This window comes from Heliconius melpomene, chromosome 19 (assembly GCF_056956725.1).
Source record: "Heliconius melpomene rosina isolate 202511_hmr_F chromosome 19, ASM5695672v1, whole genome shotgun sequence".
Classification (NCBI taxonomy): domain Eukaryota; kingdom Metazoa; phylum Arthropoda; class Insecta; order Lepidoptera; family Nymphalidae; genus Heliconius; species Heliconius melpomene.
This window is the reverse complement of record NC_140407.1, coordinates 16016580-16039355: the sequence shown is the minus strand read 5'-3', so window position 1 is coordinate 16039355 and position 22776 is coordinate 16016580. Positions and strand designations below refer to the sequence as shown.

The window sequence follows — 22776 nt, the reverse complement described above, 5'->3', positions numbered from 1 at the left end:
TGTAACGTAAGGCCTGAAGCGCAGGAGCAAGAGTGGACTATAAACGCGACAGGTTGTAGGTTCGATTTCCACTCGGCGGAATGAAATATTTAATATTTTCCTTTCCTTGCTCTGGTAACGATGCAAAGTGCGGTATTGGGTACCGCAACTCAACACCCAATGCCCCCAGAGTTCGGCGGAAAGGGATAGGGATAGGGAACTGAAATGTCTTAATAAGAAGGGAATGTTTTAACACTAGGTTCCCAGGTTCCGTCTACGTACCCTGCTGTGTGCGGGATACAGCGTGAATCATAAAAAGCTATATAAGCAGAACGAGTTCAGTATATAATAGTAAATGGTGTAATAGCGAGCGTGTATTTCAACATAATATAATAAAATAAAATAATTTTTAACAAAAAGAAAAACCGACTTCTAACAACGAACTAAATAGTAAATAATAATTTTATAAAGATTTTATAATTTTGAAGTCGGTGTCAAACTTATGCTACAACAACCTGACTATAATATCTAATTACTAAACCTCTTTGTTTTTAACTATGTATTGAACTATTAACCCTCAAAATTTCAGCTTTGCTAAAATAACGTAAGTCTGGGGGCCCTGGGATCTTGGGCTACAGCAATAATAATAAAATGATGTTGTTGATTTTTTTCAGCCTATTAGTTAAATTAAATAAAATTAAAACATATATTGGATTCAGAACACAACTCAATTATTTTAAAATAGAAAAAAGCAGTTCTATATTTTTTTTGTCACTAAATCATATAATATTCCATTTTAAGCAAAAAAATATAGAAACTTTTGTCTACATAAATTAAAATTAATATTAAAAATGTTAATTCTTTTAAGTTTAAATTAAATATTAAATCATAGCGTGCCTTATAAATGCACAATACAACATTTGTTGTGTTGGCAATATACTTTATGGTAGCACTGTGTCAGTGCTGCCATATAAAGAAACTTACCCTCAAATATGGATTCGATATTATAATTAAGTAAAAACCTCTTAATTCTTTGGTTTATTTCTATAATATAAAATTAATATTTTATTTTATTTCACTTGTAATTCTTTGAATTTTTGCTTTATCTAGAATCCTAGATTTTTTAAAGGAATGAATACCAACTTATTTCTGTAAATAAGAAATAGCGAAAAAAAATTTAAAACAAATTTATTACTTTATTGCAGGTACGTAAAAATTAAATTATACGCTGTGTATACTACAACATGGTTTATACAGCAGAGTCAAAACAAAATATAATAATGACAGTGGCATATTAAGGTTTTTTTTTTAATAATTAAATAATATTATAAATCAACAATATTTAATAATTTCGAAACGCCATATATCAAGAATTCAATTCAATTTAATAATTTAATATAATTGCCTTAAGTATATCGATATGCTTTTAATTTAAATAGCAATTAAGTAATCCCCATTTTATTTTTTGTATATTATTATATAAATACCATAATAATAAAAATAATAAATGAAATATATTAAATTTATTTTTTATATTACTATATATATAATCTAAAATACTAAAAGTTATGCATAATAATAACATTTTTATTACGACGCAAGCTAGACAAAAAAAATAGGAATAACATAAAAGATTTAGTACAAACCGCGACAACATTATGGCAACATATTAAAAAGAAAGTGAAGTGAAAGAAATGAATTTACGAGAATAGGTCGCGAGTCGCATAGATTTTTGGTTGATTTCCTTTTCACTTTACGTTAATTATTTGTATAATATCTAATAAACTCGCATTTATTTGTGTTTCTGCTTACTTTTTGATTCAACGGACTACATAGTTTACCGCCTGGGACGGGATAAGTACCAGAGTGAACAGCATCTTATTGATTTTCTTGCCTTGCATATGCTTTCAACCAACGCCAGCTGAAGTTCATATAAGGTGTGAGAAATCTTTATCAGAACTAAGATTTCTTAATTTTAAACCTATATACACATATCTAGTGATATTTACACAAGTTTGACGAAAGAAAAAATCGTAAAAATGATGGGAAATCCGCTCGATGCCGTAAACGCGAATCAGCCTACGCAAAATGGTAGTAAAGTACAACCGTGTAACAACGAGTCCAAAACTAATCTAATAGTTAACTATTTGCCACAAACAATGACTCAGGAGGAGATAAGATCATTGTTCTCCAGTGTGGGCGAGGTGGAGAGTTGCAAATTAATTAGAGATAAGGTGACCGTCTTCCCTGACCATATTCTGAACGGGCAAAGCCTGGGTTACGCCTTCGTCAACTACCACAAAACCGAGGACGCCGAGAAAGCAGTAAACACACTAAACGGCCTGAGATTACAGAATAAAATTATAAAAGTGTCTTACGCCCGTCCTAGTTCCGATGCTATTAAAGGGGCTAACCTCTATGTATCTGGACTCCCGAAGCACATGACGCAGCAGGACCTGGAGAAGCTGTTCAGCCCGTACGGAACGATAATTAGCTCGAGAATTTTACACGAAAATGTAAATGTTAGTCATTTACTACAGGGCAGCATGGATGACGGTGGTTTACAGGGGCCGTCGCGAGGAGTGGCTTTTATAAGATACGATCAGAGAATCGAAGCTGAGACAGCTATACGCGAACTAAATGGCACTATACCACCAGGAGGCACGGGGCCTATGACAGTGAAGTGTGCTAACAACCCGAGCAATCAGAATAAAGCATTAGCTCCTTTAGCTACGTATCTAGCGCCACCAACAGTTCGTCGTTTCCTTGGTCCCGCTGGTAAGGCACTTCTAGCTATTAACAAAGGTCTTCAGAGATATTCTCCACTTGCCGACCCCCTTGTTCAAGGTAATGCTTTAGGCGGTTCAGGTTGGTGCATCTTTGTGTACAACATAGGAGCTGATACTGAAGAAAGTGTGCTATGGCAGCTCTTCGGCCCCTTCGGTGCTGTACAGAGTGTTAAAATTATAAGAGATCCCACAACCAATAAATGTAAAGGTTATGGCTTTGTCACCATGACAAATTACGATGAAGCAGTTGTTGCCATACAATCACTGAATGGATACTCTCTAAATGGACAGGTATTGCAGGTCAGCTTCAAAACCAACAAAAGTAAATCCTAAGCTCATTAAAAAATCTAGTCAATAAATTGTAGTTAATGCAAAATGTTGATCTTAAACTATTGTCGTCGTGGTTTGACATCAGTTTTGATTAATTATAGGGATAGCGATGTGAATTACGACAAGACACACCGCTATGGGTATTTGACTGTTTTAATTTCAATTTAATATTATTTTTTAGTTGTATAATAATAATAATAATAGCAAATTACAATGTCTGTCTAAGATTTTGAGACAATCTAGTATATTATTAATTATAATTATAACTTAAATATTTATGCCATATTATATTTATGAATGCAATGTTTTAAGTCAAATACCATTTTTTGAACCAGTGCCGTGTTCATATAAAGTACAAACTCACAGCTAAACAAACATCACAGTATTTGTATCATATAGAAGCAAATACAGCAATATAAATTTTTATACTAATAATATTAGTATTTTCTATATTTTTTGAAATATTGAGTTCTTTTTTACAGCTTCATTACCCCACATGTAGCAGGGTAGACAGAGGGGACCAAGTGATACTCTATTTCCCACTCTCAATCCCATTTTTGAGATATTGCTTGTTGAGTGGAACCTAATGCCATGTTTGTTCTTCTTACTAGAACGAAGAAATGAAAACACTCCCTTGAATGGGGATGGGGAACCACTGAGTTTAAAGTCAGATGCAATACTGCACAAGATACTATAATTGCATAATATCTTAATTATAGTACAATAATATTTGTTGAAGTTATAGAAATTAGTAGTAAAATATATTTAATTAAATTTTCCAAATATTGACTGGAATAGAGGTTGCTGTATTTGTTTCTATATGATTTATTTAAGTAATTATTAAAAATATTCAATGACAAATTCCTAAAACAAAGCTGATTTTATATTATAATTACTACCAGAGCTTTTCATGAAAATTTAAAATGAAAATATGACTATGACATAAAGACAAAATCAGTGAATTTTATTTAACAATTGTATTTTTTTATATAAATCTCAAGAATTTTACAACATATTATATATTTATAATTTTTTATTTTAATTGACGACTGTTGACATGAAAATGAAAAAAATAATAATTCAATAATAAATACATAATTCTGTTTCTGATAATAAATCTTTTACAACTGACATAAAAAAATAAGACAATATACTGTCCATATATCTAAAATTTGGCATAAAAATTAAAAAAGTTTTTATTTCATTAAAAAATAATAATAATAATATTATATTGATCACATCACTACAAAAGAAAATAAAAGTTTATTTATTTACACACACCAGTGCAATATAAAATTTTACTATAAGTAAAAGAAAAAATATTAAAAAATATATATATTATTATTATGAAAGCAGTGCAATTATACTTATACATCTATTTATATACAAAAAACTAGTATTTCAGCAATAACTAAATATATAAAAGAAAATGTACACCTAATGTGTTTTAGTCTACCAAAGATGTCGAAAATGACTGATTTAATCATTAGATTAATCATGAATACCATATATAACTTCCATAGAAGCTTCTATATTTTTTAATTAAAAAGTAAGGATCTATCATTATAATGACGATTAATGATAATCAGGAGCTTGACGCATGCACAAAATCATACAGCCACAGCCGTTGCATATTCTAATAGGTTATTTTTTTTTACTTAATTGGAATCTAAATGTCCAACGTCCTATCGTTCAGCTAATAAAATATGCAACGCGCCGTTGCGTTTAGAATTATTGAATTCTTAATATTTAAAATAATTATCATAGCCATATAAAGTTATGTAATTAAAAGAAAAGAAAATATTGAAGTTTACCCTTCTATGGATAAAAAAAATGATAACATTTTTTTTATTCTCGTAAAAAATCGAAGTTGTGAAGGACCATGACTTAAAATTTTAATCGATCAACATTTTTATGGTACGAAATTTTTGTAATCTTGAATATGACGCATTCTATTTGCACATTTGTATGTTTATATTAGGTGAAGTTTAATAATATATTTGGAGGAGGCCATCTCGTATTTTTGCTTCAAGCAACATCTGGTAATCCTGTTAGTATAGTATTTTGTAACGAGTCGGGCGATTTTGAGTGATACATGTCCAAATAATATGATATTCTATTCTAGATATCTAGATATAAATTGTTGTAAACTTAAATGTAACTTGGGCTCTAAACCACATATATGATAATGTCGCAAAACACGATTTTGTACTAGAATTTAAGAATAATCGATTAAATTACCAATTCAGATTTGATCTTGAAAACATCCGAGTAGATAGTACTCATGCATAATCGCTCGTCTCTAGTCTTAATTATATTTAGACATCGGTAATAGTTATACAACACTATGTATTATTGATGTCTAAATGTAGTTAGGCGATTACTGTAACATAAGTGCAAACAAAAACTGTATATTATACATTTTTGACCGCCATTTTAGGGTATATATTAAAAGCCCAAATGTATGAAGATACCATCGATAACTAGCTTTTAGGTCAAAAATGTATAATGTAAGTGTTAATTCGCGCTGTATAATAATGAACTTCGACTCGATATTGTCTCTCTAATTCATTTGATTGTATAATCGCTATTTATTATTACATTTAAGTAATATATAATTAATAATTTATTATAGTAAATAGTACTATTATAGATTTCTTTTTGATGTTATAATAATTAATATATCGTATTAGGGTAAGATTCAAAATATTAGTTCAACATAAAGGTAACCAAGTAATACAAACCTTATTATATATTTGTCATTATTTATATAAATATTCATGTTTAGTAGATTTTTCGTCATAGCTAAATTATTTCTAGATTCTAACGCATATCAAAGTGCTGCTGAGGACAGATTCTCATAATAAATGAATGGGGGCTTGTATTATGCATTTTGTATTAAGTTAATTTCTATATAGCGCATCGTTTCCGTTGCTAGTCTGAGCTCAGCCGATCCAAGCCACTTACGGTGGCTGATAGAATAATAAAAGTTTTTTTTTTTCCTTATTTTTTTTACCGAAAACGGAATGGCAACGGCAATCGGTGGCATTAGTTTTAATACTGTTAAGGATAAATGTTTCATTAAGTATAATTATTTATTGAAAGTACTTAATTTTCATTGAACTAGTCAGTTATAATTTTGCGCAACGTTAAATTTAAGTACCTCTAGTATTTGAATTACACTGTGTTCTGTAACTTAAAAGTAGTTTAGGATTTGGTTTAAAATTATGTTAGTGTGGTGTTTTTAAATTATAAGTATTTATGCACACGACGACGGAGGAAGTGAATAAACAACGGTGTACTATACTAGTCACAGGTGTAAAAATGTACCTCACAATTAGTTCGAAATATTTTGGATGATTAATTTAGATTTGTTCTTTATTACGATTTATATCTCAATTATATATAAATATTTTTCTTTAGCTTTCAGAATCTATATAGATTATAGTTAGCTCCTACTGTTCATATTAATATTATTAAAACTACGTTTCAACTTAAGTGTATGAAATATCTTTAATCTGTCAATTTTTAACACCATGTTATGAAAAATTATCACCCAAAATATTTAGGACGGTGAAAATTTAAAACGATAGCATAGTTTTTGTTGTTGTGTTGTCCATGACTGGAAAAAGCTTACAATTGTATGAAGCACAGAGTTGTGATGAATACTCACGCAACGGACGTTTTAACGCCATCTTGGAAAACAATATGTCACTGGCGGCAATCGAGTAAACGCACCTGTCCTGTCATTAATTCGATTTTTTTCTTTTTTTTTATTGTGCTATTTATTTGTGTTTAGTGTAATCTCAGTTAATGACTAACATTCAATTTTAAGTGTTTATTTATCCTAATAATAAATTTTGTTTATTTTTTTCTTTCTGGGCAGGTTTGGGTAACGTAAGGTTTGGCCTAGGACGTAGATAGACTTGTAAGACAGAGTACAAATCGCCGACAATGTGTTGAAATGTTTGGCTTACATACATTAATCTTGAAATGTCAACGAATGTAATCTGAGTAGGGAATAATGATATAGGCATTAAATATCGACATTAGCAATAATGTACTAAAAAATATTCTTTTATTTTAACCTTTTTTGACTGTTTATTTCTAAAACAAACTTGAAGGTTCGTTTTGTAACGTTAAATGAATTTCAAATTTAAGTTTATAGGATAAAAAAATCTTAGAAGCGATGATATTGCAGTTTCGAACTTATTGAATATAATAAAATGACTGTTGTTTAATTGCCTTTAAGGGCCTGTATAGCCGTGAGAAAACGGTTGTTAGATTCTTGCCGTTGAGTAAATTTAATGCCAGTCATAAACTTCATTTACACTCATATTTAGAAATGTTATGAAAATTTTCTTTACTTTTATAAAGACGACGACTTTTATATCTTTTGCCGTCTTATATTTAAGATTAAAAAAATGCAAAATTGCAAATATATAATTTAATAGTATCGTAATCTTTATAATAGTTTTATAGAATTTGTTTTAATACATATGTAAGACATTGAGCTTCATTCTGATGAAACATGAGTTTTTAAATAACTATATGAAGTTTTTACTTACCACATTTGTTCGTGTTATAAATATAGTTATTGATTCGAAACAAACAACGGAACCAAAGAATAAGGGAGGATAGATTTGGCAGTCAATTTTTACGTTTCTACGAGGGGTGGTTGTAGCCATGTCACCCTAAATCAAGTTCGTTGAACCCGGCCTATGCCGCAACGCAATAGATAGGGGTTGTCCAAAATTGTAAATTTAAGGTACCCTTGCATCTGTAGACCGATGTAGGTCAATTTTTGCATTAAAATATAACATGGTGAGGACCAGAGTAAAAAATAATAATAAGATCCTTTCAACAAAATGAAAATTCACCCCCTGGTTAAAAATGAGTGTAATAAAAAGCAGTTATTTATTTTAGCTTTCTCAGTTAACTATTAATTTTTACTAGTAGAGTATCAACTGAAGAGATTGAATATCAAAGCAACGCTTTTTATTATAATATCTATATAGGTACTTAAAATGTTTTTTTAATAATAATAAGTTTTCTTAGCGTCACGCTGTGTCCCGCGCATAGTAGGGTAAGCAGAGGCAACCTCATTGACGTTAAGCTTAGTGACCACGTGGAACACATTGTACTATATCTTTCTATATATACCAGTAAAATTTTGACTAAATTTTTTATAAATAAATTGGAGTTTTTAAACTTTTGATGTCGTAAATTAATCTTAGTATTTTTTTATTACTATATAAAAGCGTGTTAGGTACTAGCTTAATTAGTATCTATCCTCTAAGGCACAAATAATAAATCCAAATTCAAAATATTTTTTATTCATATAGACCGTTAACGTACAGGCACTTACGAATAGTCGTAATTCCAATGTGATTCTACTGCCAGTGCCCAAAGGTCAGATCTCACAATGTAGAAGAACGGCAAGAAACTCCATGGTTGCTCTTTTAAATAATATTTTACAATAAAAGTTATGTTTTGGTTACACTGTGTATAAACAAAAGTGTATGTAAGTATAACTTATGTAAGGACAATGTAAGTCGACTATAAATAGTCACAGCCTAATTAGGATCTATTTAGAGTCTTTTAATAGTATAAAATCGTCGTTTCTATGTCCACCTTATAATTTTATGTCTAAGATATTGATTTCAAATTCTCAGTGCTAAATATATTTCTGTAAGTATTTGAACATGTTTATAAAGTAAGTACCTATTACCTACCTCTGAAGTACAAGTAATAGCAACAGCTCCGAGTGAAAAATTAATTAATAGCATAATTGTAATTAATTTGTGAATATTGAGGAAACATATACCTATCATCATTCATATACTAGCAGTCCACTCGCGGCTTCGCCCACAAAATCACGAAAGCTTTCGTGTTTTTATAATTAAGTATATGTAAGTACTAAAGATTCAAACGCCGCATCGCTCGCTTTAATAATGTAATATATTTACTTATATTAAATTATTTTTGTAGTCTAGCCAAAGGACAATTATATATTTTTAAAAATCACGCTGTATCCCGCACACAGCAATGTAAGCAGAGGGAACCTAGTGTGACACTCCGTTCCCCATTATCAATAAGAAGAATATTTTATGACTACCTTTTTATGAATGGTTCTTTGTGTGGCAAAGTTACCCTATGGTGGTAACTTTGACAGCCTACAAAATTGAGATTTTCTTCTATACTGATGTTTTAAAAAGGTTTATGTACTTGAATGTCTCTATGGGCGAATAATAAAACTAATAATGAGAGCGCTAATAAAGCAAAAACACTATTTCAATGTGCTTTAAATTTTAAGATATAGTATAAAATATCGCTAGTACACTTCACAGTTACCCAAGTTGACTGTATTTTTTTTAAATTAAAAACCTTGTGTTCTTTTTTAAATCTCTAAGAACCTCTTTGTACAAAGTTTTATTATAATAAAAGTATTTATTATAAAGTTGAGTAGTTTTGGCGTGGAAGGGTAACAAAAAAAATAAACAAAGTTACATTCACATTTATAATATTACTATAACTATAAAATAACTTATTTTTACAGTCAATGTAGTGATTTCCAAATCTCAGTGCTAAAAAAATTGCTTAAGTATTTCAACATCTGTTCATAAAGTCCCTCATCAATAGATTTTTAAACTTTAATGAATTGAAGAGACTAAATGTGGTGTTATCTATAAGTAAAAAGGACTTGTCCTCACTGACTGAGGTAAGACGCACGCACAGCCGTAACTGCTGATGGTAGAAACGTGGAATTTGGACAAAAGTTTACTTTCGTAATCTGGACATCCACTAAGAAGGGATTTTGAAAAATTTTAACCCTAAAGAGGTGAAACAGGGGTTCAAAGTTTGTATGGAAAAAAAATTAAATCGGCACCGATTTTTATAAAATATGAAATTTAGATTTTTAAAAGTATTTAATTGAACACGTGTTTCATCGTTTTCTAGAATTCTCTCCCTAAGGGTGCAAATAAGGGGTTGAAAGTTTGTATAGGTTTTTTTTAAATCGTCACCAATTTTTATAAAATTTGAAATTCAGACTCTTAAACGTACATAATTAAACACATGTTTCATGGTTTTCTAGAATTCACCCCCTAAGGGTGTAAATAAGGGGTTGAAAGTTTGTATGGAAAAATCTTTAAAACGCCACCGATTTTTATAAAATTTGAAATTTAGACTCTTAAAAATATATCATTGAACACATGTTTCATGGGTTATTAGAATTCACCCTTAAATACGCAAGCGAAGCTGCGTGCGTCCGCTAGTTATCTATAAAACAAAATTTAGTAATTTGTCTGTGGTATATTTTAAACAAATAATTTTAATTAGATGGTTTGGTTCGGTTCTTTATTTATGGCGCTTCGAGCGTGCCAGTTGAGCACTAATCACTTCGCCAATGTCACGTTCTATGGACAACAACTAATCAGATGTACTATAAATTTAAAGGAGTAACACTAGCTGTCAATAGCTACAGCTGTCAATCTCAATAGACACATACATATAGTGACAGTTTTTGACACTTCTTGAAAGTATTATTTAGTTTTACTTTTTCCATAAAAAGTAAAATGTGGTGGTAAAAACTTAAAAAAATATTTATAATTTGCGAGTAGTCTTTCTTGCTGTTTAGTAATTTACTTCTGATTATTTTTATATAAATTATATATTCCACTTTTTTAATACATATACAACATTTTACTTAGGTGATGAAATAAACACTTTAAGCATATTTAATATAACATTATGGAGTCTCTATCAAAACAAGAATTAATTTCAACAATAACAAAACAAGCGGATCAAATAAAGAGATACGAGGGACGTCTTAGAGGTAAATAATCAGAATAGAGCTTTTTCAAAACAATTATTTTGAAACATATGGCTGTATATTATCTTTTCATTATTTATGCAAGGAAAATAATAATTTAATAAATTTCGATATATATTTTCAGATGTAGTTGCTGCATATAAAGGTCTTGTCAAAGAAAAAGAGGCCTTAGAGATCAGCTTAAAGGCACTAACTAAAACTGAAAACAATATAGAAGGTACTTAATTTTTTTTATTAGCTTCACTCCTTTTTCCGCACATAGCAGGGAAGAGGGAACTTGGAAATTTAGTGTTAAGACACTACATTTCCATTCATATATTTTTGTTTCCCACTTTCTACCGAATTCTGGAGGCATTGCATGTTGAGTGGAACTCGATGACATGCTTGCTAGGTTATCAGAGCAAATGAAAATGACACAACAATATGAAATATTTCATTTCCACCAGCATAATCAAATTGATAATCTGTTATGTTTACACTGTTGACAACAGGCCTTAATTTTATTATTTTATAAGGATTTTAGACACTCCTCATTAATGAATTTCAGCATCACAAGATTCTGTTGCGGCTCTCACTTTGTCGCTATCAACTTTGGCGGCAGAGAAAGCTCGAATGGAAGAAGCCTTTCAAGCTGATAAAAAAGTTACTAGAGAAAAAGTAAGTAGCATTTTAATCATTTCTTTAAATATTTGTAATAAGTTTTATATTTTTTTACCTTTTGGTTAAGGAAGCTTATATTTTTTTCCTATAAAAAGTTTAAACATATTGAATTTTTAGGATTTGCATCTTTGATGTCTTGTGTTTTGAGCCTAGTTTAAGGAGCTAATAATTTAGAAGAAAACACTAATAAGAAATTGTAGTCATTAGATTAAATAATAATAAAAATGACAAAGAAGTATGTACAGTTATGTTAAGTTATATACCTACAGAACTTAATTAAAGTTTATTAAATTTCAGTATGAAGGCATGTTATCATCAATGCGTGAAGAAACTAAAACAATAATACAACAACATGTTGCCGAAGTTGCCAATTTGAAAGCTAAAATAGGGTATGAGATACAAGAGAGGGAAAAGGAGAGAGTGGACCATGCAGCTATGCTTAAGTAAGAACTTTTTAAATATGTTTTTTATTGCACACTTTCATTCTCTGTAATTTTTATTGTGTATATGTGGAAGATATGAGAGAATCATTGTTATTGGGGGTGTTTAATAATGTATCATGGCCCAAAACAATGACTTATAAATTTGTCTATCATCTGTCTATCTTGTCTATCATTTGTCTGCACTAATTTCAGAAACGGCTTAATTGATTTAAATGCAATATGCACTTTTTATTTTGGAATACTTCCCTTAATATTGTGTTTGAATGATTTAAGTTCATAAGTAAAAAAGATCATTTGTACATAATGAAGAACATTTATTAATGTCTGCCTTATATATTATTTGATATTACCAGTTAACTTTAAAGCATATTTGAAATACTTCTTTAATTTAAATTTTTATGAAAATGCAATTTTTGTACATAATTTATATTATTAATATTCAAAACCAATATGGCTGTCATTATAAAATGACAAGTTACATGTACTTCAGTGAAGAAATGGAAATATAAATTTATATAAATATTTCATTTACTCATGTGGGGATCAAACCCACAACCAGTTGGTTTTACAGTCACACTTTGTGCCCCTGCGCCGCAGCACTGGCCCCATGTTACATATACATATTTATCAAATGAAAGAAACTTCTGGTACACAGCTGATATGTACTAATAATGATGGTGATGTTTTTTGTTACATAAACATAAACGTACACAGACACATAGATGCCCATGTTTTGATCACATGCTCAAAGCAATGATTGGGGATTGAACCCACAACAGCATTAGGACTGCTTTCCGGGTCAACATATTTATAAAATTATTTTATTCTCTCTTGTCTCAGACAGTGAGACAGCTTAGTCTTAACAATAGGGTCCTACAGGGTTTTACTCTTTGAGTACCGAACCAAAAAAAAAAAACATTGACTTAATTAGTTAATTTTTTATTTTACAGAGAATTACATGTCAAGTTGAATAGTGAAAGGAAGACAAAGGAGAAATTGGAAGATAAAGTTGTTAATAGTACTGAAGCACAAGGTGAGGTGTTGTGATCATAGTTTGTATTTATCCACATATATAAAAATGTAAGAAAGAAAGTTACAGATAAATTTTATTATTTCTTATAAATTAGCTGGGCTATTATAGTTCATCATCACATTCCAGATATCCATATCCAGATATTTATTTTTTAAACATATGTTAATAAAAAATGTCTAACACATTGAATCCACTAAAGAGACATTTCGTTATTTCTTATGGTTTAGCTGCCCTTACATCTACAATGACTCACACCAATGTTTTTTGTGATTTAGTCATGAAAGTAGTAGATCGTCTCTTGTCACGAATATTATGTCAAAATAATACATTTTGTGTTCATCATGTGTAGCATCCAAAAGTGCTTAAAAAGTAATAGACTTTGGAAAGCCTGGCCCGATTTCGATGAAACTAACTATTATTATTTGTACAAATATGTGTATGCAGTAACTTTTATAGTAAAAAGTAGATGAGCCAATTTGACTCATTGTTACTTCATAACCTATGAATATGATTATTGCAATTTGACGATTTAGAATCAGGACAATCGTGAAGCTGAAAAATAAAATAATTATGTTTATTTAATAAAATAATTGTAAATAAAATAATTAAATTTATTTTCTTTTTTTCATTTTCAGCATCACAAGCGGAATTAGAAAAGCGTGTTCGTGATCTGAATCTGTCTCTAGAAGCTTCTCAAAGGCAGTTGCAACGTGTTTCAATGCGCAGTGTGGAGACGCCCGCGTTGTTGTTGCGATTACAACACAAGCTTGCTTTGTTGGAGCAGTCGCACTCTGTTGCTATACGCGAGGTATGTTGTGATAGCGATAGTGTATGATGGTGTTGGTTGCTACGAGTCATAGTGTGATAGTGCGAACTATAACTTAATATTTGTATTGTTATAATGTGATAGAATGATAGTGTAGTGTACTTGTTTGCTAGAAATAAGTAAAAGTATTTTAAAATAAGTTGCAATTTTTTATATGTGATATGAATTTAAAGTATTTGTAAAAAAATTCTAACAAGTAAAGCTTATTACACTGTACAAGAATATTTAGAGGATAAACATGTATGGAATGAATGTCATGCAGGATGGTTGCCAACTAATGTAATAGTAAAATATACCATTGACTCTGAAAAGAGCAGCTGTTGAGTTTCTTGCCGGCTCTTCTCAGCAGAATTGTCTTCCGAACCGGTGGTAGCTTTTTGTTTATATGTTCATTCGATGATTCAAAAGTGCTTGTAATAGTCTACTTGAATAAAGAATATTTTGAACAAGGTTGTGGTGGTGAGAATCTTATCACCAAAATGAGGAAATGAAAATAGTTCACTCTCACTAGTGAGAATGAGAATGCGATATATATATAGAGAGATAATGAGCCGTCGCGTTCAGATGGTGTACCGCGACAACAACCTCAATATATAAAATTGTTGAACTCTGAAATGTGATATCAATTAAATTGTTATTAAATTGTTTTATTATTTCTTAAAGGAACAAATAAAAGCCAAGAGAGCAGAAGAAAGTGCTAGAAAGATCTGCGCGCGTCAAGAAGATAGAGTCGCCCTCCTGGAAGGGAAGCTAGCGGAGTTGTCACAAACTATAGGAGAATATGATGTCAGGAGGCGGAAAGATCAACAGATTATACAACAGCTGAGGGATAGTTTAAATGGCGGCATTTTGGACAAGATGGCGGTTAACGGAAATGGTAAGTGGTTAGAAATTTACTTTGTTTTATTTGATTTGCTGTGTTACTATGTATTTTACTGTATGTGAAATCTTGCAAGATTTATAGTCGACTTCCCATTGTCCGATTTGGCTGAAGTTGGGATTACGACATTAGTTCTGATGACAATGAAATTACGACACCACATACCACCTAATATGGTATGATATGAAAGGCTTGATTTGTAAAATATGACAAAAAATCTAGAAAACTTGTTTTTCAAAAGGGTTTTTTAAAAAATATTTTATTAGTAGTTGTGTGAGGCCAGTCGTGGCGCAGGGACTTCCATCCCTACTCGAGGGAATGAATTTCTTCGCTCTGGGTTCGAGGCAAAGAGCGGAGCTGAGTTTCGCCACTTCCAATTCGACGGAAATTAAACATTAAATGAGAATCGATCCCACAGTCGCGTATGCAGTCATACTCTTGTGCCACCGGGCCAAGATAGAGTCATAATAATTATCACTAAAAATAAATAATTGAATATTTTTGATTTGCAGAAGAAATACAACAAATAAGTGAAACAGATAATGAAAAACTGGCCGACAGCGAATACTTACAAACGTTAATAGACAAAATCCACATTTTGAAAAAAGAACTAATTTCGGAAAACGAGAAATTAGGAAATCCCATAGATGTTGCAGAAATTTTTAAATTCCACGGTTACGAAAACAGTCATAAGAAATGTATGGCGGAATTCGAAAATTTGAAAATGGAATTCGAACTATTTAAAAATAGTACGAAGTCGAAGGAAAACGGGGAAAGTGTAGAAAATTTGAAAAGAGAATTGGAAATTGTAACGGAGAGAATGGAAAATTTTAAATTGTTGTTGGACGAGGAGAGACAGGATAAAGTCGATTCGTTGAAATTGTGTGAAGAGGTATTTTATTTTTTAACTTAACGCTGTATCCCTTATATATCAGGGTAAGCAGAAGAAACCTGGAAACCTAGTGTTAAGACATTGCTTTCTTATTAAGATACTTCCTTTCCTCACTCTCCGCTGAATTTCTGAGGAATTGCGTGTTGAGTAGCGGAATAGGTCAATGTGTTGCTTCGAATTGTTACCAGAGCTTGGGAATGATATTTACTTGAGTGGGAAGTGAGTGTATTACCGATTTGTTTGCCATTCGTGGTATAGATTTTGTTCAACTCTTCATATTCTCGTTTGGCGAGAAGTCTCATTATTTAATTTACGTAGTCAAAATTCAATACATAATATCTTGTTCTGTTAAATAACATTAATAAGCACTACATTATTTACAGAAACTAAAATCCGAAAAGGAATACAATAAAGAAATAATATCAGACCTAAAAACCAGGATACAAATATTAGAGAAACAGATACAAACGCAAAGGGACAGATATTCCATGCTGTTAGAGGAAACTGACAATTATATTAGAAATAGGAACGATAGATCGAGGAAAGTGAGCATTGAAGATGGCGGTTGGAAGGAAAATGGTGTTTTGAATGTTTGTATTTTTTTAAATTTTATGGCTTCACACTGTATCCCTCACATAAGGGTAGGCAGGAGGAACCTGGGACCCTAGTGTTAAAACACTCCATTCCCCATTAAAATACTTCCTTTCCCCTCTTTCGGCTGAATTCAAATTCTTTATTTAAATAGACTAGCGCGTTATAAGCACTTTTGAATCGTCGAGTGAACAGAAGTGAGAAAAGAAGTTATCACCTGCTGAGAAGAGGCGGGAAGAAACTCAATAGTGGCTCTTTTCAATGTCAATAGTATAATTTAATTATTACGTAAATTGTACCGCTGTACTTCATGATATTTTATAAATATTTTCTATTATAAATTAATTCCATTCCATCCTTTTTTTGGCGTGTTTATGTATTATTAAATTCAAAAACTAAAGTACTAAGTTTAAATTTGCAAAATATACCATTTGAAAATCTTTGAATATACAAAATGTTGTTTAAATTTATTATTATGTCCTATTGTTGAAATTTAGGTAATATTTTCTAGGATAATTCTGCTCCACCTCACATGCTTCACTACGCCCACGAATTGGCGAGGAAAGATCTGGATATAACGCAATTGAGACGAGAAAAACACATATTGGAAGGACAGTTTAGGTAAATATATGATATTAAAGGTCCTCTGACTGTAATAGAGATGGCTGTGGGTTTGATTCCCACATGTATGAGGATCTCTTTGTCAATTTGAAACGCTACATAAATCTAATTTAGATATTTTTTACGTTTTTTTAAATATTATTTTTATTTACAGAGACTGTCAACGTGAAGCGACAATCGATAAGGAACGCTTCAAGGAAGTTATCAGAACTTTGAAAGAGGAAATTGATAGGTATGACTTTTTTATTATTAAAAAAAAGAACCGGCTTACACACAAGTTTTTATTCCATACTAATTTTCATTCTAGATTACGCAGAACACAGTCCCGAGAAGGTGCCAACTTGGAATATTTAAAGAATGTTGTTATTTCATTCATCACGTACCAGGACTACGCGAGTAAGAGACACATGCTGAACGCGATAGCCGCCGTGTTGCATTTCACAGATAATGAGAGGAAAATTGTGTTAAGTAATCTGTGAGAATTATTATTATTGTTTTTAAAGGGGAATCCTACTGTGCATAGAGATCAGTCGTGGCGCAGGGACAGGTGTAACGCACCTGGGACTGCAAACGCGACAGGTTGTGGCTTAGATTTTCAATTGAAAGAAATATTTAATTATTTCATTTTCAACGAGGGAAAGCGTGACGTTCAGTTCCGCCACTCAACACACATTGCCCGGAGAATTCTTCGGGAAGTGGGGAACGAAAGAGAATGGAGTGTTTTAAAACTAGGTTCCCAGGTCCCTTTTGCCTGTCCTGTTATGTATGGGATACAGCGTGAAGCAAAAAAATATCTCATTGCTCTTGTAGATAAAGTGCGTTGTTGAGTTACCCCAATAAACAAGTGAAAAAGCGATGTCCTAAATCTTTAAGGCGGTCAGTTTTCAATTGAAATAAAGGTTATATTAAAATTATTTTCATTTGCATACAAAAATGAAGAGTAAATTTTATTTAATAATCTTTCAATATTACATTTTCCAACTTTAATCTAATACCTTAGGTATACCTTTTTTAAATGTTTTATTATTATATAAAACTACGTTTTTTATACTGGTTATTACAAAAAAATACTTGAGAGTGTGGATTGAACCCACAACTTGAACGTTTACTGTCAAGCGCTGTACTGTCCCCCTACGCCATGACGGTCTTCTATATAGTTGTATTGATAATACTGTTATATTAATAACTTATTTTTTTTTAATTATACATTCTTATTAAAGAATGTATAATTTAAAAAAAAATAAAAAAATAATGTTAAAATAAATAACAAAATTCTATTTAAATAGCTGTGCATAGTATTTTATATACTTTGCACAACAAGGTTGCAAGGTTGTCTTTTTTAAAGGAATTAGTGCAAAAATAGTATTATTATGTTTATTATATAAGAAACTACTACAATATAAATTTACTGGAATAAGGTCTAAAAATGTTATAAAAAACATATTTTCAATAAAACATGTTTATAACGACTTTCATTTATTTTTAAAGGTAATAACTGTATGTTGCATGCTCCCACCGATTCCATATCTCCTGTCAGCCCTGATCCTTCGGCAGCATAATAGCGAGTGTTTTTTCTATTTTATTAGCACTTCGCCGTCGTGGGGCAGTTGTGGGTTCGATTCCCACTCGAGAGAAAGAAATATTAATTAATTTCATTTAGTCATTCTCGTAACGAGGAACATATATGTTTATGTTAAAGTTTATTACTCCCGGACGGACTCCCTATTCTTACGACCATGTTTACGTAGACGAAGAGGTTTCCGCTTAGAGGGCAGTATGGATGGACAAATTTTACATATTAAAAAGTTTATGTAATATACTTATTATGTAATATACTATTTAATTTATGTAATATACTATTTTGGAGCTCTAAATTAGCCCATTAATCACTACAATTATCACATTAGATTTATTTTATTGATTAAAAATGTCGCTGTTCTGTCTTATGTGAGTCTTTCAGATCAACGAAAAATACCTTATAGGTCTCGATTACGCAGTGAATATCATAGAAAAAGTGGCAATAGCAGTGCATAAATATTCGTATTTCTTAATTGCGTTGATTTAAAAACTTTTTTGCTCCACACGATCTTGATCTTGAGAATTATGGTATTGTCAATGTGACAAACGGATAACAATGATAATTTTATACGTAGGTACGAACCCTTAAAATATAACATGCTTGCTCATATCCCTCTAAGCTATAAATAATATATAAAAAAAAACAAATACGTTGTTATCGCATCGTTGTATCATCGATCGCGCTCAGGTGGAACGTAAAATTTTTACGAGTTTGCGTTATGACGCGCCGGTAAGATGTTACCTTACATTGACGGGTAATGACTATTGGATATAATAGATGGATATATCGTAAGGTAGGTACTTCATTTTAAATGTACTAAATTAAAATGCCCCTGAGTTCTGCCTCTCAATACGTAATGTCTCGAAAATTGAACGGAGTCTCTTAACACTAGGCAACGTCTGCCTACCATTTGCAGGAAAATACTCCTTTTAAATTATTATCATATTATTCATATTCAAAATCTATTTTTTGTTTTAAATTAATAAGCAAAATCTTAAATTTTTATTCTTTTATGAAATATATAATCTTACAACCAAGTACAATTTTTTACTTTCGTCTAGAAAAATAAGCTGTAAACCAAAAAGGGTTAAATAGTGATTTGTTTTTTATTTTTACTTTCCTTTTTTTGGATTTTCCTTATTTTTTAGGGTAAGCACTTAAGCAGTAAGTAAGTACGCACAGTAAACGGCAGTATTTAGGGATGTATTACAGCGTCACACATGGCCTGTGTGGTTATGCGCCAAGACTGGCGTGACGCAGGGGCCAAACACCATGTGGCTGTAAACGTGAAAGGTTTCCGCTCGAAGAAATGAAATATTTCATATTAGCATTTACCTCTATCTGGTGTCAAAAGCAAAGAGCGGCGTTGAGTTATTCCAATCAACGTGCAGTGTTTCCAGAATTCGACGAAATTTGAGAAACGAAGTGTCTTAACAGTCATAGAGGGAACATTCCCTCTGCATACCCTGCTGTGTTCAGGTTCCGCTGCGCCACGACGGCCTAAATAAAAGATCTGCCTTCATAATGAAGTAAGAAGATCTAACGACATTAATCAAGTACTCCATTAACACAACAAAGAGTTGAGACAATCAATATGGTCGCGTACCGCGAAATGCTTTAGCAGACTTGAGTAGAGTGACCATACGTTAATAAGAAATGCAATAACATTTTATTATATTTTCTTTTTTTTTTCCCATTTCATTTTTACGGATTTTATAAAATATTACGTTATTTGACAACTCAATGGGGGTTTGATGCCAGCTTTAAACTACTTTTATTTGACTGCTTTGGTAAAACAGAGTAGGTACGCGGACATATGGACTTAATTTTTTTTTAAATTTAGCGGAGCGTGAAAAATAGTCTGGCTTAAAACTAGGTTCTCGCTACTCTCCCTACTACTCGTTTTCCCTACCCTTATACATATATAACGAAGCAAAGCCAAAAGAAATTGCAAGAACAGATAGAACTTGATATACTCATATTAAGGTAGCGGAGTGCATTTATGAGTTCAAATAAGTTTTTCTTATAGAACGCTGAGCATAAAGCTTAAGATTCACATAAATTTAATGGACCAGAGCCGGAAAACATTGTAACAACATACTACATAATTCGCGGCTTCTATTTTTTTATTATTGCTAAATGATTTTTTAGGCCCGATTTACGCGATATTATATTTTAAGGTTAAGTGGAAGAACGAAGCGGCTTAACACTAGCTTCCCTCTGTTACCCTGCTATATGCAGAATACGTAGTAATAATAGTAACAAAGTCTTTAACTTAATTTATTAACATCCTCACTAAAACAGGGTGCCCCTACAAAAAACGTCATCTTCCAAGCATTGATAGATGAGACTTCGTGTCTCAGCCACGGTCGGGACGCCAGTATCAATGGCAAACTTAAATTTAATACACCTATTTACTGAGACACTGTGACAGCGACGTCACTTTGTAAGTCGTTAGAAGTTCGTAAGTTGTAATCGGTTTGACGTAATCTCATACGTGATATGTCTATAGGTGATATTTGAAAGCTGAAGAGTTTGTTTGATTAAACGAGGAGAAATCAGGATTTATTTTTGTGTTGGAAAGTCCATTCATGAAGGAAGGGTTCAGGTTAAATACGTTATTTGTTGTAGGTTATGACGTTACGTCGTCATCATCATTTTCAGCCTTCATTTTTTGTTACTCAAAATCCATTGATTAATGGGCACCAAATTATAAGATGGGGACAATTCTGGCTCGCTCTACAAATCAAACTCTTACGCCCATGTAAGGAATATCTTGACATCAGTCTCTCTCTACTTACTCTTGTATAGTTCGTGTTCTACTGTACTGTTACATTTAATAAATTAATTGTACAAATATTACCGTCTACCCATCTATAAATAAACTTGTCGTGACCAAACAAACGATACTTTTAATAGAATTTAATTCCATATAAACGCGGCGAGAGCGAACGTATTCTTTTGTCTAGCGCCAGCAGTTAGGTACCTGTCACCTGCAGGTGTTTCCTACTTGTGAACGCTTGTTGAAAATACGGAACTCTAATAAATAAATGCTACTTCTATTCTATACTCTTCTATTTGTGATGTTAGTCTAGGGATTTGTATATATATTTTTGATAGATTTTATTCGTGGTTTTGCTCTGGTAATTCAATAGAAATATTTTTTGGGACAGGTCGTGGCGCAGGGAGCGCACAAGCCTGCTGTAAAGCTTCAGGTTGTGGGCTCAATTCCCAGTCGAAAAAATGAAATTACAATTCATTTCCTCACTTTAGTAACGAATCAAATCGTGGCGATGATTTCTGCCACTCAACAGGAAATGCCTCCAGAATTCGGCGGTAATTGGGTAACGGAAGTGTACTAGGTACCCAGGTTCCATCTATCTCCCTTGCTATGTGCGGAATACTGCGTAAAGCTAAAAAAGATTCATTCCTCGGGGTGGGAATCGAACCCACAACCGTCACCGTGTAAAGCACATTAATCTCTGATGTAACGGTTATCAATCAATCAATCAATCAAATTAGCCTACCCGAGTCCACTGCTGGACATTGGCCTCTCCCAGGGTGTGCCAGAGCTCCTGGTCCTCCGCTTTCTCGCATCCAGTCGAAGCCAGCAACCTTCTTCAGGTCGTCGGTCCATCGAACTCCGGTTAATCCATACGCAACTCTTACACACGTCCATTTTTCCAATTAACTATGTAAGCGAAGTCACAAGTAAAACATAGCCAACATGAACAAACACTTATATCTATTATTTGGCAAGGAACACTGAAAAATTCCAAACAATCACTCACAAGTAAAACTCCAGAGCAAACCGTTACACTAGACGGCTTATAACGCACCATTTTTCACGAACCCGCTACCGACGACAGTACATTCATCTAACCATTGTCCCGGCGTGTTCTGGCACGAGCGTGGAATATAAAATTTGGATAATGCAAGGTATTCGCGTTATTACAGTGAGAGACGCTATCTGTATTTACGTTGTAGAGTGGTTAATGGTTGTGTTTTTTTTGTTAGATAGTGACAAATCATTTCGTTTCTCCTCTTTCAATTCTAATAAAGAATAATTATTTTTGAGTGGTTATTACCACAGTGTGTAAACTGTAAACGCGACAGTTGTAGATTTACGCCCAATGTTAATAACCAATCCTAATCCAAAAATTGCTACCATAGATCGAAATAGACAGAGATGGAGGTAGGCATGCAGGTTAGTGATTGGATAGATATGTCGGACAGTACGAGATAGACGTTAACTGGAGATAGGAGATACATTATTAATATTGGGCGTTAATCGCTTTCATTTTCTCGCTGTTATAACA

The 22776-nt window shown here is 32.0% G+C and overlaps 1 protein-coding gene and 1 pseudogene across 4 annotated transcripts; both read left to right on the top strand.

The window, feature by feature from the left end:
• Positions 1 to 1621: 1621 nt before the first annotated feature.
• Positions 1622 to 7648, top strand: LOC146529027 (ELAV-like protein 1 pseudogene; annotated as a pseudogene). Its single transcript, XR_014879063.1, has one exon. The product of XR_014879063.1 is annotated as an ELAV-like protein 1 pseudogene (transcript).
• Positions 7649 to 10547: 2899 nt separating this feature from the next.
• On the top strand, positions 10548 to 18345 carry GCC88 (GRIP and coiled-coil domain containing 88 kDa). Of its 3 annotated transcripts, none has more exons than XM_085202958.1 (13): positions 10548 to 10683; positions 10811 to 10935; positions 11057 to 11149; positions 11480 to 11589; positions 11890 to 12035; positions 12986 to 13068; positions 13704 to 13876; positions 14558 to 14771; positions 15287 to 15666; positions 16050 to 16256; positions 16769 to 16878; positions 17033 to 17110; positions 17186 to 18345. In XM_085202958.1, exons 2-13 carry the CDS (start codon positions 10851 to 10853, stop codon positions 17355 to 17357), a joined length of 1851 nt encoding a protein of 616 aa, XP_085059084.1. In that variant the 5' UTR covers positions 10548 to 10683; positions 10811 to 10850; the 3' UTR covers positions 17358 to 18345. The 3 variants fall into 3 exon arrangements, with proteins under 3 accessions (XP_085059084.1, XP_085059083.1, XP_085059085.1); XM_085202959.1 differs by having other exon boundaries at positions 10618 to 10731; XM_085202957.1 differs by having other exon boundaries at positions 10613 to 10935.
• Positions 18346 to 22776: the final 4431 nt, after the last annotated feature.

Excerpts from the sequence above, each read along its gene's own strand:
- GCC88 (XM_085202958.1), top strand. The coding sequence starts at position 10,851 with ATGGAGTCTCTATCAAAACAAGAATTAATTTCAACAATAACAAAACAA. Across the intron at positions 10,936-11,056 it reads ATACGAGGGACGTCTTAGAG|ATGTAGTTGCTGCATATAAA; the intron begins GTAAATAATCAG and ends ATATATTTTCAG. Across the intron at positions 14,772-15,286 it reads GATGGCGGTTAACGGAAATG|AAGAAATACAACAAATAAGT; the intron begins GTAAGTGGTTAG and ends TTTGATTTGCAG.